Below are 14,140 nucleotides of genomic sequence, written 5' to 3'. Positions count from 1 at the left end.
AAAGCCCCTGCTGTTGCTGGACTTCTGTTGGAATAAAGCTACACTTGAGAGTGTTGGAGCAGTGTTTGTGGTTTGCATTCTTCAGGAGCATCATACCTCATTTAAGAAAAAAAAAGTTCTGGTGCCATTTGTTTTCCAAAGCCTTTCAAGGGAACATTTTCATTCTGCTAAATGGCTTCAGTGAGAAAATTCTTAAAACTTGGGAGAGGGAGACATCTGTGTGTTCTGCAAGTAGTGTACTTTTATCCAGGGGTGCATTTTCAGTTCAGGAAAGGGGTTCTTCTTTACTTTCAGTATTTACTTTCATTCAATGGTTCTGAAATTCTTCCAGTTTTGGGGGTTTGACTTTTGTGGGAAAAGTGTAAAGATAATGGGAGAACCTATGAATCTGGAAGGCTTTGTGTAGTTCTTGGAGACAATCACTTTAAAGGGCAGAAATTCATTTGGGAAAATGATAAGAAAATGGCTTTTTTTTCTGGTGCACTAACCTATTTGAAAGGCAGACCTTGGAACAGATATGCTGTTAAAAATGTCATTGCCCCCAGCCCTGTACCAGTTACAGCATTTTTATTTTCATCAGTGTATTTGCCACAGTGCAAAGCTTCTGCAAAAAAACAAAGGCTCATCTGCTGTGAACAAGGGAGTGATACTGCCTGGTACCAGCAATTTTGGCTTATTGATGCATTGATTTTCTCATGAGCTCTTAAAAATACAATACAGAACAATTTGTCAAATATCTCTGGAGGTTCTACCGTGCTGAGACTTGTTTTGTTATGAAAACCAAACCCACTTGAGCTTTCCTTACGTTCTAGATACATCTCCTTCAGCACCATGAGCTTGGAGCATTCCAAAACATACCTTCACAAGCTCCTGCTTATCCTTCAGCTGGCATCAGGTGACACAGCATTCCAGAAAACACATGCATTTATAGAACTGGGAGTTTATGTGCAGTTAACAAAATACCTAATTTTATGGAACTGTTATTTTGGGGTTCTAATACTGTGAGGTGTGCTTACCCATATGATGCAGTGGTTACCTAGAGAGATTCCAGTTCCCCAAAGCCTAGACCTAATTCCTGCAAACTGGAAATGCTGGATGTGGGTGAGAAAGGCCAGTCTCCAGCAGTTCTGTGTAACCTGCCCGACCTACAAAAGCATGCTACGCTTAGACACCACACAGTGAATTTTTTTTTTTCTGAACTGTGTCACAAGCTTTTATTTGGTTTCTGAAATGTTTTGAGAGCTGTAGTAACTTTTTCTGAGAAGCTTCGAAACAGGGCTGAGAACATTATGTGAAGCTTGATTGTGAACTTCCTTGAAGAATTCAAGGATGCTTTTGTGGCTGCTTGTTCTCATTTTCCAGAGGTTTGTATCAGGAATTTCAGACTTAAAGCACTAAGCAAGCACAGTGGTTTTCTGTGCTACTAGACATGTAATTCTTTAGATTTCATTTTATGCTGTTTTTTCATTCTGGATCACTTGTCTTATCACTTTATTGGGCTGAGAAAAGTGGGTTATGTAAGTAACTTAGTGTGAGGCTTCTCTTGCTCTGCTACACAGGAGTAACTACAAGAATGGGATGGAAATACTATCCTTACTTTCTTAATGTCTGACCAGACATTAGCAGGTGAATAGTGAACATTACCTACTGTTTGCTTTAAAAAGATGTGACAGTTTTACAGAGTCAGGCACCTGTTTGCCTGCAAGAATTGGAGATCTGTATAATAAAATGTTGAAGCAATACTGTTAATTAAGTTCTGCATTTGGATTCTGCAGAATCCTTTTTAGTAATTTTAATTGGCAAGATAAAAGGTGATTTTTGCTGAGAATTTTTTTCCATTTATTTCACTACCAGAAAGTAATCAAACACCCACTTTTGTCTGAAGCTGAAATTACCATAAATTTTAATTATGTGTATAGCAAAATAAATAATGAAGGAGGAAATCACTGTTCCTGGTTTGAGTGATCTAAAGAGTGACTTGTGAGATTAACCTATTTTAAGGTGTTGCTTACCTAAGAAGAGGAAATACCTGTGTGTTCTCTGTGGTTTGGATGAAGATATTTAACTGTAGTTAAATCTCTGTACAGAAATCCTGTGCAGACGCTGTCACTGGGAAAATTCTCTAAGGCAATTTTTGATGGAGCAACATCTCTGCTTTTCTAGGAGATTCATTAAATTTTACCCACTTGTCAAGCAGCCTTAACTCAGGTAGCATATGTTCCAGCCTCTGTAAAGGATGTGTGCCTGTGAACAGGGAAATGCAACCATCCCATCTTCATCTCATAACAGAGGATTGGAGATATGTTTATACTTTCCCAGATTTATGCCTCTGCATAAAGAGAAGGGAAAAAAAAAAAAAAAAGACAGAACTTTTCCTATGGCAAAAAGTGCTTTGGAAAAACCAATGGATTCAGCTCTTCAAATTTTGAACAGCAGATGCTTTTCCAAAGATGTTCCCATGCCCTTCTTCTTAACCTTGCAGCAGAGATCACCAAAACCACCAGCTTTGCTCAGTGCTTTCCAAGCATAACTGACTCCTGTGTGAACCCTGAAAATGGATTTTAAGTGAAGTAATGAAACATCAGTTTGACATGCCTCAGTTTGGGAAACTGGTCAAGCCAAAATTCATGCTTCCAGATAAGACAGATTTCTCTCCCTGCCTCCCACAGCTTGTCCCTATACAACTCAAAATTACCCCAGAAGTATCTTGGTTTTTCTCACATAGTTCAAGGATTGCATTAATGATGGAAAAAATGTTTGTTGCTTTTTTTATGTGGGGTGACTTCAAATCCTTCCCGCTGCTACTTTGGTGAACAAAAAGGAATTTTCCAACCATGGCTTACTTCTAGTTCCTCTAAGTGTCACTGCCTGTTCTGACAAGGCTATTGTTAATTATACATTGAGTTGTTAATGCACAGGTGAATGTGCCTGTAACTGCAGTGAGCTCTGTACAGTGGATTTCAGAACCCCTGGAACACATTTAAGCATGTATGTGTCAGCATCTTAAAAGATTCCTTTTGGGTAGCAAATCATTTAACCTTATGGGAGGTACTTCCTGAGTGTTAATGCAATAAACTTGATTTAAAAATTACCCACCCCCAATATACTGCACAATGAAGTAAAATGGGTGATGGAAAGAAGAGAGAGCAGAGGTTGATACTTATTTTATCACTTGGATTTGTCTGTGACTGCTCAGGGAGGAAGGGACATCCCAAGAGTGGTCAACTCTATGAGTGATAAGGGAGTTGAGTGCAATAGACTGCTACATACAAACCAGTCAGAGAAAAAAAGGAGATGGGGAAGTGAAGAGGTTTTGTCAGGGTAAAAAGGCCTGTAATGGTACTTGGAGTAAATGAGCCTCTGCTGGCAGGGGGTGAAGCAAAGGGAGGGTGATGGTTCTGCCCCTTGGTGCCTCTAGGCAGGGATGCAGCTCATTGGGCTACACCTGCAGCAAGAGTTCTTTCCTACCATAAAAAGAGGCAATGAAAGAAAGTAAAAGAGAAGAGAGGGGCACTAGAAATGCAGAGGGAAGAAGACAGAGAATGCTCTTTGTTCAGAAGAGTCATGCCCCATCTCTCCAGGACTCTATCTGTCCTTGTATTGGTGATGCAATACCTGGGTGTGTTTGGGGTTTTTTGTAAACTTGGCAGCAGCTGTGGAATCAGCAGTGGAACAGGCTCCAAGGGAGTGGTGCCTCAGTCACTTGGTTAGAAGAATTGGTGGACCCCAAGTGCTGGCAAGAGGGAAGGAGCAGGTCTTGTGGAAGACCTAACAAACGTTGTGTGTGTTTTGGCCTCAGGACACGTTGTGTGCATTAGCACTAAGTAGCTCACACATAGCTTTGCTCATGGGTGCTATTCAGAAAGAGCTGTGTGCATTCCTGCTCAGCGAGGCTTGAAAGGACAGGGGATTTTGTCTGTGTGTTGGGCAGGAGAGGGTTCTGCAAAGGAAAAGACTGCCTTTGACAGCAGTGATATCGATTGTTTTCTTTCCAGATAATTAACTATTGGTGTCACGGGTTGCTTTGCTGATGTGAGACTTCACTGACTTTTTAACCGCTCAGATGAAAAAGATCCTTTTCACAGGGTGTTCTGTGCTCCTTAGTTCACTGATGTGGCCCTGAGAATCCAGATGAGCTGATCTCCTAAGCACCAGGTAGCAGTCATTGCTCTGGGTACACTGCTTTGGCTGCCAGCTGCAAAGTGCCATGATTGTTACTGAGAACTATTTCTGGAAGGTTTGAGCAGTTCTCACGTTAGAGACTTCCAGAGTTCCCCATAGTAAGCCCACATTGTTTTTTGTATGTGGATAATAGTGATAGACTCCTCTGAACTCCCTCACAGACTCACTCTAATTGCACAATTAAGGATCTGTATTTTAATTTGCTCTCCTCCTCCTTCTTCAAAGCTGTAGGATGTCCTCTTCTATATCCATCCATGTCTCTAATAGAGGTTCTGTGTGCAGAAGAGGCCGAGCTCCCCAGTGTAAATGTCATGCTGGAAGAGGTTAACAAGCACTTCCCAAGTGGTCAAAAGACTGTTCTTAGTGGGTGACAGCCCAGCTTTCCACAGGGATAACAAGGATTCATGATGCTGACCAGGGAAGCTGTTGACCAACCTTACAAAGGTTCAAGCTTTTGTTTTCCAGCTTCCCATATCCTCAGCAAGTTATATTGCCAGGACCTTTTTGCAGAGAGAAAAGAGCAGCTAGTGCTCATCCTATAAAAGCTAGAAGTTCTGAAACACAGACAGATGATCACTTCTCATTTTAAAATAACCATTAGACTGCTCTTCCATCTGACAAAATCAAAGAAAGCAAAAACCTAATACAAAAAAAGTAGAAGTAGTTAGCATGTAAATAGCAGAATAAAATTCAGAAAATTGATAAAGTTACCTTACTAAGTTTAATCTTGATGGCTGTTTGTCTACACTCCTCTTCAAAAACCGACAGTGATGGAAACTCCCTGGTTCTGCCTGGTTCCCTGGCAATCTGCTCCAGGACTTCCCTGTTTTCCAGCTAGAAGGTTTGCCTGAAACCTAGATCTTCCTTGGTCCATTGAACACCAGCTGTAAGAAACTCCAGTGTGTTTGATTAGCAGAGCTGCTCACCATCATCTTTATGTCAGAGTTTGATGCAGCCTTTTTGGCTTCTGTGAAGGTTTGAAGACAATTTTAAATATTAAATGAGAGGCAGGGGCAACAGTCAGGAGCAGTTTGCAGTAGACTGCATTGCTGCTGAGGGGATGCCTGAATCATGATGTGCCCTTTTGTGCTGAGTTATCATTCATTGCTGTGGGCTGCAAGAGAAGTGACAAATTTATGGATGGCAAATGATTGTCTGAGGGAAGGGAGGGCTTGGAGCCTGTGCTGTATTGGAAATGCTGCTTGATGATGCTGCTGTGGGATCTTGGAAGTACACAGCTGAAGGAGAAGCTTTGGCACAGGGAGATGGTGGCATACACGTTCACCCCAAGAGCACCCACTGAACTTGTGCCCTTGTCAGCTCTGCTCTGCTCACCAGGATGGCAGCTGTACCCTCTGTGCCTAATGCTGTGGCTGCTGAGCAGCCTGGGCACAGATGACCAACCCAAAAATATTGCTCCAGCCTCAGCCTAACATCTTGGCAGACGAGGGCCTTGCTAGGCAGTGTTGAATTCACATGGAAGCACCTGGCTGGCCTTTGTGAGATTATTTGTAAGACGATTCAGCACTCAGTGAGATGGCTGGGCTTTGGGCATCTGCCCTTTCCGTGTCACTATGCAAACAGCACAGTCATCGTGCCTGTGTCATCTACCTCCACCACAAGCCAGAAGCCTTAAAAGTGTGATGCTTTCCTGTGTGTTACCCCATGCTCTGCTGTTAGAGACGTCCTAGATATTGTACAGGCTGAGACAGCCACTAGATCAGATACCCAGGTGTGGATTTTGATGCAATTGAGCATCTTGCATGTGATCCATCTTCCTGATTTCCCAGGCTTTGTGGATCATCCCAAAGCCCAAAGTTCCAGTGAAACAGCCTAATTGCCCCTGAAAACTACTGTGAAAAGTAGGCAAGAGGGATAAATGCACATCTTGATGTTTAGTCCAATCTTTCTTAATTTCTCCCGCTCTTTAGTTCGGAGTGGTTTTTCCCCCTCGATCTCCATCCACGGTCTAACAACTCCACTCACACTCGGGTTTTGAGGCTGCGACGTGAAACGTCGACTGTCCCGGCGGCGCACCAGCTAATTCCCTTTGGCTGCCGCGAAGTGCCGGCAGCGGTAAGCAGTAACCAGCGGAGCGCCGACGGTTCCCGGTGTTGAACGCGCGCTCCGCTCGCCGCTGCGGCTCCGCTCCCCGGGCGCGGCGGGCGGGGCGGGGCGGGGCGGGGCCGGGCCGCGGGCGCGGCGCTGATTGGCCGCCGGCCCGTGAGTGGCAGGCGGCGCCCCCGGCCCGCCGGCCGCCGCGCAGTGCCCGCAGCCCGGCAGCCGCGCCGCCGCTCCGCCGCCATGGGCCGCGGGGCCGCCCCGCTCCGCCGCCTGCTGCTCTCGCTGCTGCTGCTGCCCGCCGCGCCCGCCGCCCGGCCCGCAGCCGCCTCGGCGCCGGGGGAACCGGAGACGGCGGAGGAGCTGATGGAGTACCGCGACCCTTGCAAAGCCGGTAGGGAAGCGGGCTGGCTGCAACTCCGGGAGAAGTTTGGAAGCGCGGCGGCGGCGGGCAGGTGTCCGTGCGAGGCGCTGCTCGGTGCCGCGGGTCCGCCCGGCCGGGCCGTGCCCGCGCTCACCTGGCGGCGGGAGCATCCCGGGCATCCCGCGGCGCTCCGGGCCGGCTGCTCCCGGTGCCGGGCTCTGCCGCCCGCAGCCCGCGCACGCCGCCCGCCCTGCCTGGGGCTGCGAGGCTGCGCCCGGCTCTGTTCCCGCGGCGCTCCCGCACCTGTCCCGCTCCCTCCCGGACTCCCGTCTGCAGAGCCGGGGAAATGCCCGCCCGTGCTTTGCGTTTTGGGGTTGGGGGTTCTCCCTCCCCCGCCGCCCCCGAGCCTTTTGGCTTTTTCTGTGCATTTTCTGTGCGGTTTCTGTGCCTTTTGGCGGCTGTTGGAACGTGCCCCGGGCTCTGTCCGGCCCGAGTTGCGGTGCGTGTCCCGGGAGCGCTCGCACGCAGCCCGGGCATCCCGGTGTGCAGGGTTCCGCATCCTCCCCGGGAAGCCTCCCGCTGCTCCCTCCATCCCTTTCCTGGAGTTTTCGTTCCCTTGTCAGACCGCACTATGCTCGTTCTGAGCTCGTTGCTTTTTATCTGTTTGAGTTATAAAAGAGCTGCTGTCATTCCTAGTGTTGCGTTCCTTTAATATAAAGAGAATATGGACCCAGATTTTCTCTTTAAAAAACTAGGAGGTACTCTTGATGTGAGTGTAACTCGTTTTGGTTCTAGCTATTGGAGAATGTTGTAGTCTTGTGAATTGCTTCTCTGCTGAGAAATTAGCAACTGATACCTTTTTAGTTGTGTTACAATTACAGATAATTGTGTGCGAAGTCCTGTTTTCTTAATACTGTAGGAGTTGGAAAAAGAAAGGTGTTTCTTCGTGTGTGGTGTTCTTGGTCCCTTGAGTTGGGGCTTTTACCTCCTGAATGTCCTCCTCGCTGTTGCTGTGTCCCTTGGTGATAGCTTCTCTCGTTATCAGCTCTCTCCTGCCTGCTTTTGCGGCGCTTGCAGCCGTATCTGCTCACAGAGACGAGCTCTGACAATGTAATGTCTTTCAGAGCTTCTCTGCCTGGTACAGCAAGTTTAGCTGGCTTTGTATAGGCTGAGTGTGGTGGGTTTCCTTCCAAAATTCAGCTCAGTCCTCTCCAGAGAGTATATTTTGCACAAAACGTTCCCTTGATCAGCAAGTCATCTGTCATTTGATATACAGTTTGGTGTGTGTGGAGGTTAAGTCTTTGTAAAGAATATGGGATCCAGCCTGAACATGCTTTACTGTATTTGTGTCTGCTTCTAAATGGTAACAAATTGATCTCTCTAGTGAAACTAGTTGTTAGCGACACACCTATGGTTTAGACATGGAGAGCTACAGGTACAGTGCTTCAGCCTTCCCATCTGAAAATGTGTTATCCTTGCTTTCTCCTCAAAATTATCCCGTCATCTCTGCTGCCTCACTTACCCTTGTGACTGCTGGGTGCTGCTGTCAGATCAAGTACATGGAGGATGGAGGATGCTTCTTTAAGGAGCACATAGGGAGCATTTAATTTATTTGACTTCTCTACCTCTAACAGGGGACCCGTGGCAGAAAAGGGGGAAAAATATTTTCCCAGCCTTCCATTTGCCTGCCTTCATTGCAGGACCCTTTATTAATTTTCTCCTGCAGTCCCCTCATTTCCCAAGTTGTCTCGTTCTCACTCCTGCATGCACACAGAAAAGACCCTGGACTGCCAAGGACAGCCTCCCTTAATTTACATCAGCACCTCTTCTTGTGGTGGACAGAAAAACTTGGTGTGAGTTATTCCTGTAAATTCCATTCAGGCAGGATCAATCACACAAATTATCTTTATTTCCTGATTTCTCAGTGTTTGCTTTTTATGCTTTTCCAATGTCTTTTTTTCCAGTAGAAGAGGAGGAGTGAACAAGGTGTGTGGAGGTCACACAGGTGATTCCTTTTCCTCCCAGGAGAGGCTGGTGTTTCTGTGGTGGGGGCTGCCAGGCAGCCTAGCCCAGCACTGCTCTGGCTCCCTGACCTGAGGCTGCAGTTTGAGTCTGCCTTTCTCACCAGTCTGCATGTGTGGAGGACAGCACAGAGACTTCTGCTTTGCTGCAGCCTCCTGCACTGCTGAGCACCATTACCAGCTTTCTCAAGTTTCAGTCTTGTTTTCTGTAGAAGAAAGACACTCTGGTTCTCTCAGTGTGTCCTGACTGGCTGTGTTTCCAGGCTCTCTGATCCAGTTTCTCTCCATGGGGCTGTGTCTATCTAAAGTGCAGAGCACTTAGAGAACAGGACACTCCTTCCACGCTCTCTCAGTGTACTGAATAGTTCCAATTTTTAAAGTTAGCTCCAGACAAACCAAACAAGGCTTGTACCACAAGGACCTGTGTTAGACCCTACCCTGCATTCACAGCCTTCTCCTTCCTGTCCTGGACCATCAGCACCTGGTGGAGCTGGGCAGGTGTTCTCTGCTGCAGACACCATCTGAAAGGGTTAGCTGAGCTGAGATTAAAGAGTGATCTATTCCTGTTGGTGAAAGAAGGTGAAGGCAGCATTAATAGAGTTGTTTCTCCAAGAGGGCCTGTCTGGGCTGTGGTCTGATGCCTGTGTGGAAGTCTATCACTCTGCTCCTGATGAACTGTAGCAGTGACAAGTCTTCTTAACTCCCTCAGGCCTGAGTTCCTCACTCGTGGGACAGTGTCGGGAGAAGCACGACAGGAGAGGGCAGTGGCTGCAGACCTGCTGTGAAATGCTCAGGTGGCTGGTATGTTTTGCAAGGGGGAACAGGTGGTCTGTGAAACAGAGCTGGCACTGTGAGACTTGTGATGCTTCCATCACCACTGTGGGCACAGGCTCCTGTGTGCAGGCTCTTAGCCCGTTGTGAGCACAAGCTGCTGCTCCTCTCACATGATTTCCAAAGCTGTTTAAACTATAGTGCTTTACTTATTTCTTTCTGTTATTTTCTTTTAATTTTTCTAATTTCCTGTGGGCTGATGGCTGTGGCCCAGAGGCTGTGATGGGTTTAAATCTGGCAGGTGATGATGTGAAAGCTTGGCAGCTCCTCACCCCTGCAGCTCATGCCCTGAGGTTGAGTGCAGACTGTCATGGTTGTTCTGCTAGACTGGGAGTGGAAAGCCTGGCACATGCTCTCTCCTTTGCATTAGTGGAGGATGCAATGATCTGCAGCAAGGCAGCAGGGACAGCTCAGGGCAGTGACTTCCTAAGGCACTGCAGCCACTGAGCTACTGGTGTGGCCACATGTCCAGTTACCAGGGCTCAGGTGATGGGCCACAGCTCCTCTGCTGCTCAAGCTCTTAACTCCACCCATCCAGGATTTTCTTTTCCTAATGTGGCTGCTTTCCTGCCTTTTTATAAAGCAGAAAGAAACAAGGAGCTTCCTGAATGGCTGATCAAGGGGCAGCTGAGGCAGCACTGCACTGTAAGGTTGAGTTGCCAGGGAAGGTGGCAGTGCTGGCTCTATGGGGTGGATTTTGCTGAGTGTTGTAGCAGTTCACTGGAGCTTTTCAAAGGGAATAGTACAAAGGTTCCTGCCCAGATCTGCTCTCTAATAGATGGGAAAATGTCATAAGCCTCACGTGTGCTTTGGGTGGATCTGCTGCTCAGAGGATCCAGTTAAGGACACCCAGGCCATTGTGCAGGTCTGAGTGAGGCTGTATGACAGGCAGGCAGCAGGAGGAACCATGGATGCCTTCTCAACAAAACAAGCATGTCCTTCTGAGACTCCTCAGACAAACTGGAACCAAAGGAATTAAATGGACTGTAATTTGTTCTGGTAGTTATTTGGGTGCAAGCTTGTACAAACTTTAATCTGAGGTGAAAAGCAGAATCTCTGAGGTTCAGAGTCACCTCTGGGGATAATATAATACAATTTATGTCAACAAGGGGAGGTGGGGGGATGTAAATAGGAGGAAGAGCTGGGCACTGAATAGCTTGTCCTCTGGATGTGTACAGGCTTGATGATCCCTTCCTCCCACTCAGACCTGCCAGGAGGCTCTTTTCCCCTTGCCAGGTGGGGAGAAAGCACTTGGTTTAGTTTCACCATCCCGATTCCCGGGTGCTTTGGCTCCTAATGTGGTTCTTCCTGCCTTTTGTGAGCTGGAAGTGCAGTGCAATGCCCATCTCAGGGAGGGGTCCATTGAGGGTGTTTGTGTTGGAGTCCTGTTTCTCTCTGCCCTGGGCAGTTCATACGTCCTGCCAGCCTGCTGTGTGCCCCCAGCCCAAGGGCAGTGTCTGCAGGGGGGATTGCCAGAGCTGCCTGCCCAGCCCTGTGCTCCTGAGGCACAAAGGGGGCTTGGGCTCCTGCTGCCTCTGTCTCCAGCCTTCAGGAGGGTTTTGGTGCTGAGCAGAGCTGCACCAAGGAGGAGCTGCCTGCAGGTACAGATGAGCCCTGCACCCGAGCTCGGTTCTTTCTGTGAGACTTTGATCTCTCCATGGCTTTTGCTCTGGGCTCTGAGCAGGCAGAGCCTGGCCTGGGGAGGCTGCAGAACACAGCAGGGCTCTGGCAGGGAGAAAGCACCTAGAAATTGAATTAGTCCCCATGGATTTTGTGGAGTTCTCAGGATATGAGCTCAAAAGGGGAAGAGCTGAGGCAAGAGGTGTGAAGGGGCATCAACTGAGAAGCAATTCCATATCTCCTGTTTCTTTATCACTAGAAAAGTGATTAGAGAAGCAGCTGGACAATGAGAGATCATCTTTTCCTCCAAGCCAAGGCTCCTTCAAGTGTGGATACTGCTGTGCATCCTTGTTCCTGCTCCACCTGCTGATTTGACCCACTAACTTCTAAATGCCCCATGTATTTAGAGCTCTCACACCCGGTGCTGTCCTGAGAGCTGTCAGCTGTGCTTCCTGGTTGTTCTGTTCCTCACAGCTCTTCCTCTGTAAAGGCACAGGGCCTTTTGTTCTAGGGACTGCACATTTCATTCAGGCTGTGGTGCAAACACCTGAAGTCAGGTGCAGACATTTCTCTGGGCAGCTGAGGAATTTGCCATTAGGAAATGAAAGCCTGGAGGGGTAATCAAATGAGAAAGGGGAGAGAGAGCATCTGTAAAGTCTGAGTCATTTGAATGTGCTTGGGTTTGGAGTGGGATGTAGATGCTGTTTTCCCAGTTGGAAGCATGGATCTGTCATGGTAGCAGGGCAACTGCTTATCTAGGAGTGCTCTGAGAGAGGAGTCTGGGATGTGACCCAGACTGGGGCATCTTCAGTGCTGAGGTGATGGAAACTTTTATAGAGGAAGGAGAGAGCTCTCACTGGCAATCATTCCCTTTGGTACATTGCAGGAAGGGTTAACTACTCAAGGAGGAAATTGACTCTTTTTGGGTAGTCTGGGAAAGAATGAGAGACCAGACTGCTCAGTCTTTAATTTACCTGCTTTGGGGAGATGACAGCAGTTACAGAACAGAAAACAGGTGGGTGAGAACTACTGGAGCCACTCTTCAGTGATGCAGCTGTTTGCCATTGGGGAGTGTTTTACAGCCAGGTAGAGCTGCAGCAGAAGTTTCCTCCTCAAAGGGAAGGTTTAAGGTGACTTTGATTATGATCCTAGCTGAGCTCAAGCTAATGGCTCTGGCTTAAAGAAATAATAACCACCAACCCTTTTATTGCACCTGAGATTCCTCAATGGGGAAGTCAATGGCCTGGGGAATTGGAGAGCAAAACCTTCTGATCACTGCAACTTGAGATCTGGGTCTGAAGTCCTTCCAGTGTTTATCTGTCTTCTTGGGATCTGACTAAATCATGCCTGATCTTTGGCACTTCTTGGGGTGTGTAGGATCTGCTTGGCCTCTGTGCTACACCTGCACCTTGGGATTTAGCAATGGACAAGACAGAAGATGGGCAAATTTAGGACAGAGGACTTTTTCCCCCTTAAAGAAGCCTGGTAGGGTGGGGAAGAGGTGCTTGCAGTTGTCATGGATACTTCCCCAGAGCTTTTATTGACCTTCCTAGTCTGGGTGCAGTTCACAGGTGTCTGTCCTCCACCACTGCCTGCACAGGTGGGATCAAGGAATGCTGCTTGTTCTTCAGCTATTTTGTAGCATAAGGTTAGTAAGTCACAGAATCCCAGAAAAAGGCATTAAGAAACTGTGCTTTATGTCTTCCAGGATTTAAAAGTTCACAAAGCTGAGGATTTTGGTTGGAGGCACTTTGCATATGTGTAATTACATTATACCTTTGCAGCTGTGCTTGGAGATTTTATTCTCTTCCTGCTCTGACCTGTGTAGTGTGCCTTGCTAATGGTTGACACAAGAAGTTGCTGCATTCACTGGTAACCCTCCTCTTTCTTGCTGCTAAAACTGTGCCTGTGGGTGTCTCCCAGGTGAGCAGCCTCTAGCCCAGCTCTGTGGCTGTAGATACCCAGTGCAACCTGCTTGGGCTCACACATTGTCCTTGGGAAATTGATAGTGCTGTGCCTGACACACTGATACATTCTGCTTTCCCTGATAGTTTAATTTCCTTCTCATCTCCCCTGGCATTTGCTGCAGAGACCTTTGTGCTCTCTGCCTGCTTCCCTCTGTGTTTCCTACAGTTTCATTTCAGATGTTCCCCCATCTCCCTTTTGCTGAAGCCCCCTCCAAGCCCTGCCTAGAGAATTGCTCAGATCCTGCTCTGCTTCCTGCCTCAGGTGTTCTGCCTTCTCCCCCAGGCCTGGGGGATCCTTGTTCCCCCAGGATCAGCCCTGCTGTGATTCCCCCTGCTGTGCCCTTGATCAGCCAGCCCTGTGCAGCAGCTGTTTGCTGTGAGAAAGGGGCTGCTCTGCCCAGCTCCCCTTCCCTCTGAGAAACAGAGGGGGATGTAGGGCTGGCTTGCTGAGGAGGGGCCATGGGCTGGGGAACACTGACCTGGCAGGGCAGTCTGTGTGCTGATTTGGAAATGGGCAGGCTTGGCAGAAAGGAGGCACCTCTGACACTGAATAACTCTGTTGTCCTGGATCATAAGCATTTCAGGTATTAAGTGCAACAAAACCACTTTCAACTAGTGCTGAAATGTGATTTCAGTACTCAGAAGAGATAGATGACTAAGCAGAAACTGGCTGTTGTTTTGATTCAGCTACTAGGACTTCTGGGTTTGTTTGGTTTTTGTTTTGTGGGGTTTTTTTTATTCTCCTTTGTTGCAGCTGAGCTTCCAGAAATGCTAATCTCCAGGCATACTTTGATGTTCCCATTCTAGCACATCCTGAACAGGAAAGTTCCCTGTCAATAGAAACTGCTTGAATGTGCAAGAAACCCCTTTATTAAAGAACTCTCAATGACCGATTTCCCCTTCTTGGCCAATTTGTGTCAGCCTAGTTTGCAATGGAGAAAAATCTCTAACTGCATGTTGAGAAGGAAGCCCCCAGGAAATCCTAGTGACTGGTAAATCCTGGTTTCTCAAGCCTCTGGTTTGAGCGGTACAAAGAGTCAGAGCGCCACAGCTGCTGCTGGCCCATGAATGAGCTCAACTTTAGACCTGAATGG

General features: G+C 47.8%; 1 protein-coding gene across 1 annotated transcript in view; it reads left to right on the top strand.

The window, feature by feature from the left end:
- The first annotated feature begins 6,456 nt into the window (after positions 1-6,456).
- TLL2 (tolloid like 2) overlaps positions 6,457-14,140 on the top strand; it is an 83,766-nt gene continuing 76,082 nt past the window's right edge. The window contains exon 1 of the mRNA XM_056495419.1: positions 6,457-6,637. Within this exon, the coding sequence (XP_056351394.1) occupies positions 6,487-6,637 (151 nt within the window). The 5' untranslated portion in view covers positions 6,457-6,486. The remainder of the gene's footprint in view (positions 6,638-14,140) is intronic.

Source organism: Oenanthe melanoleuca, chromosome 6, assembly GCF_029582105.1.
Source record: "Oenanthe melanoleuca isolate GR-GAL-2019-014 chromosome 6, OMel1.0, whole genome shotgun sequence".
NCBI lineage: Eukaryota > Metazoa > Chordata > Aves > Passeriformes > Muscicapidae > Oenanthe > Oenanthe melanoleuca.
This window is presented reverse-complemented; position numbering and strand designations above follow the sequence as displayed.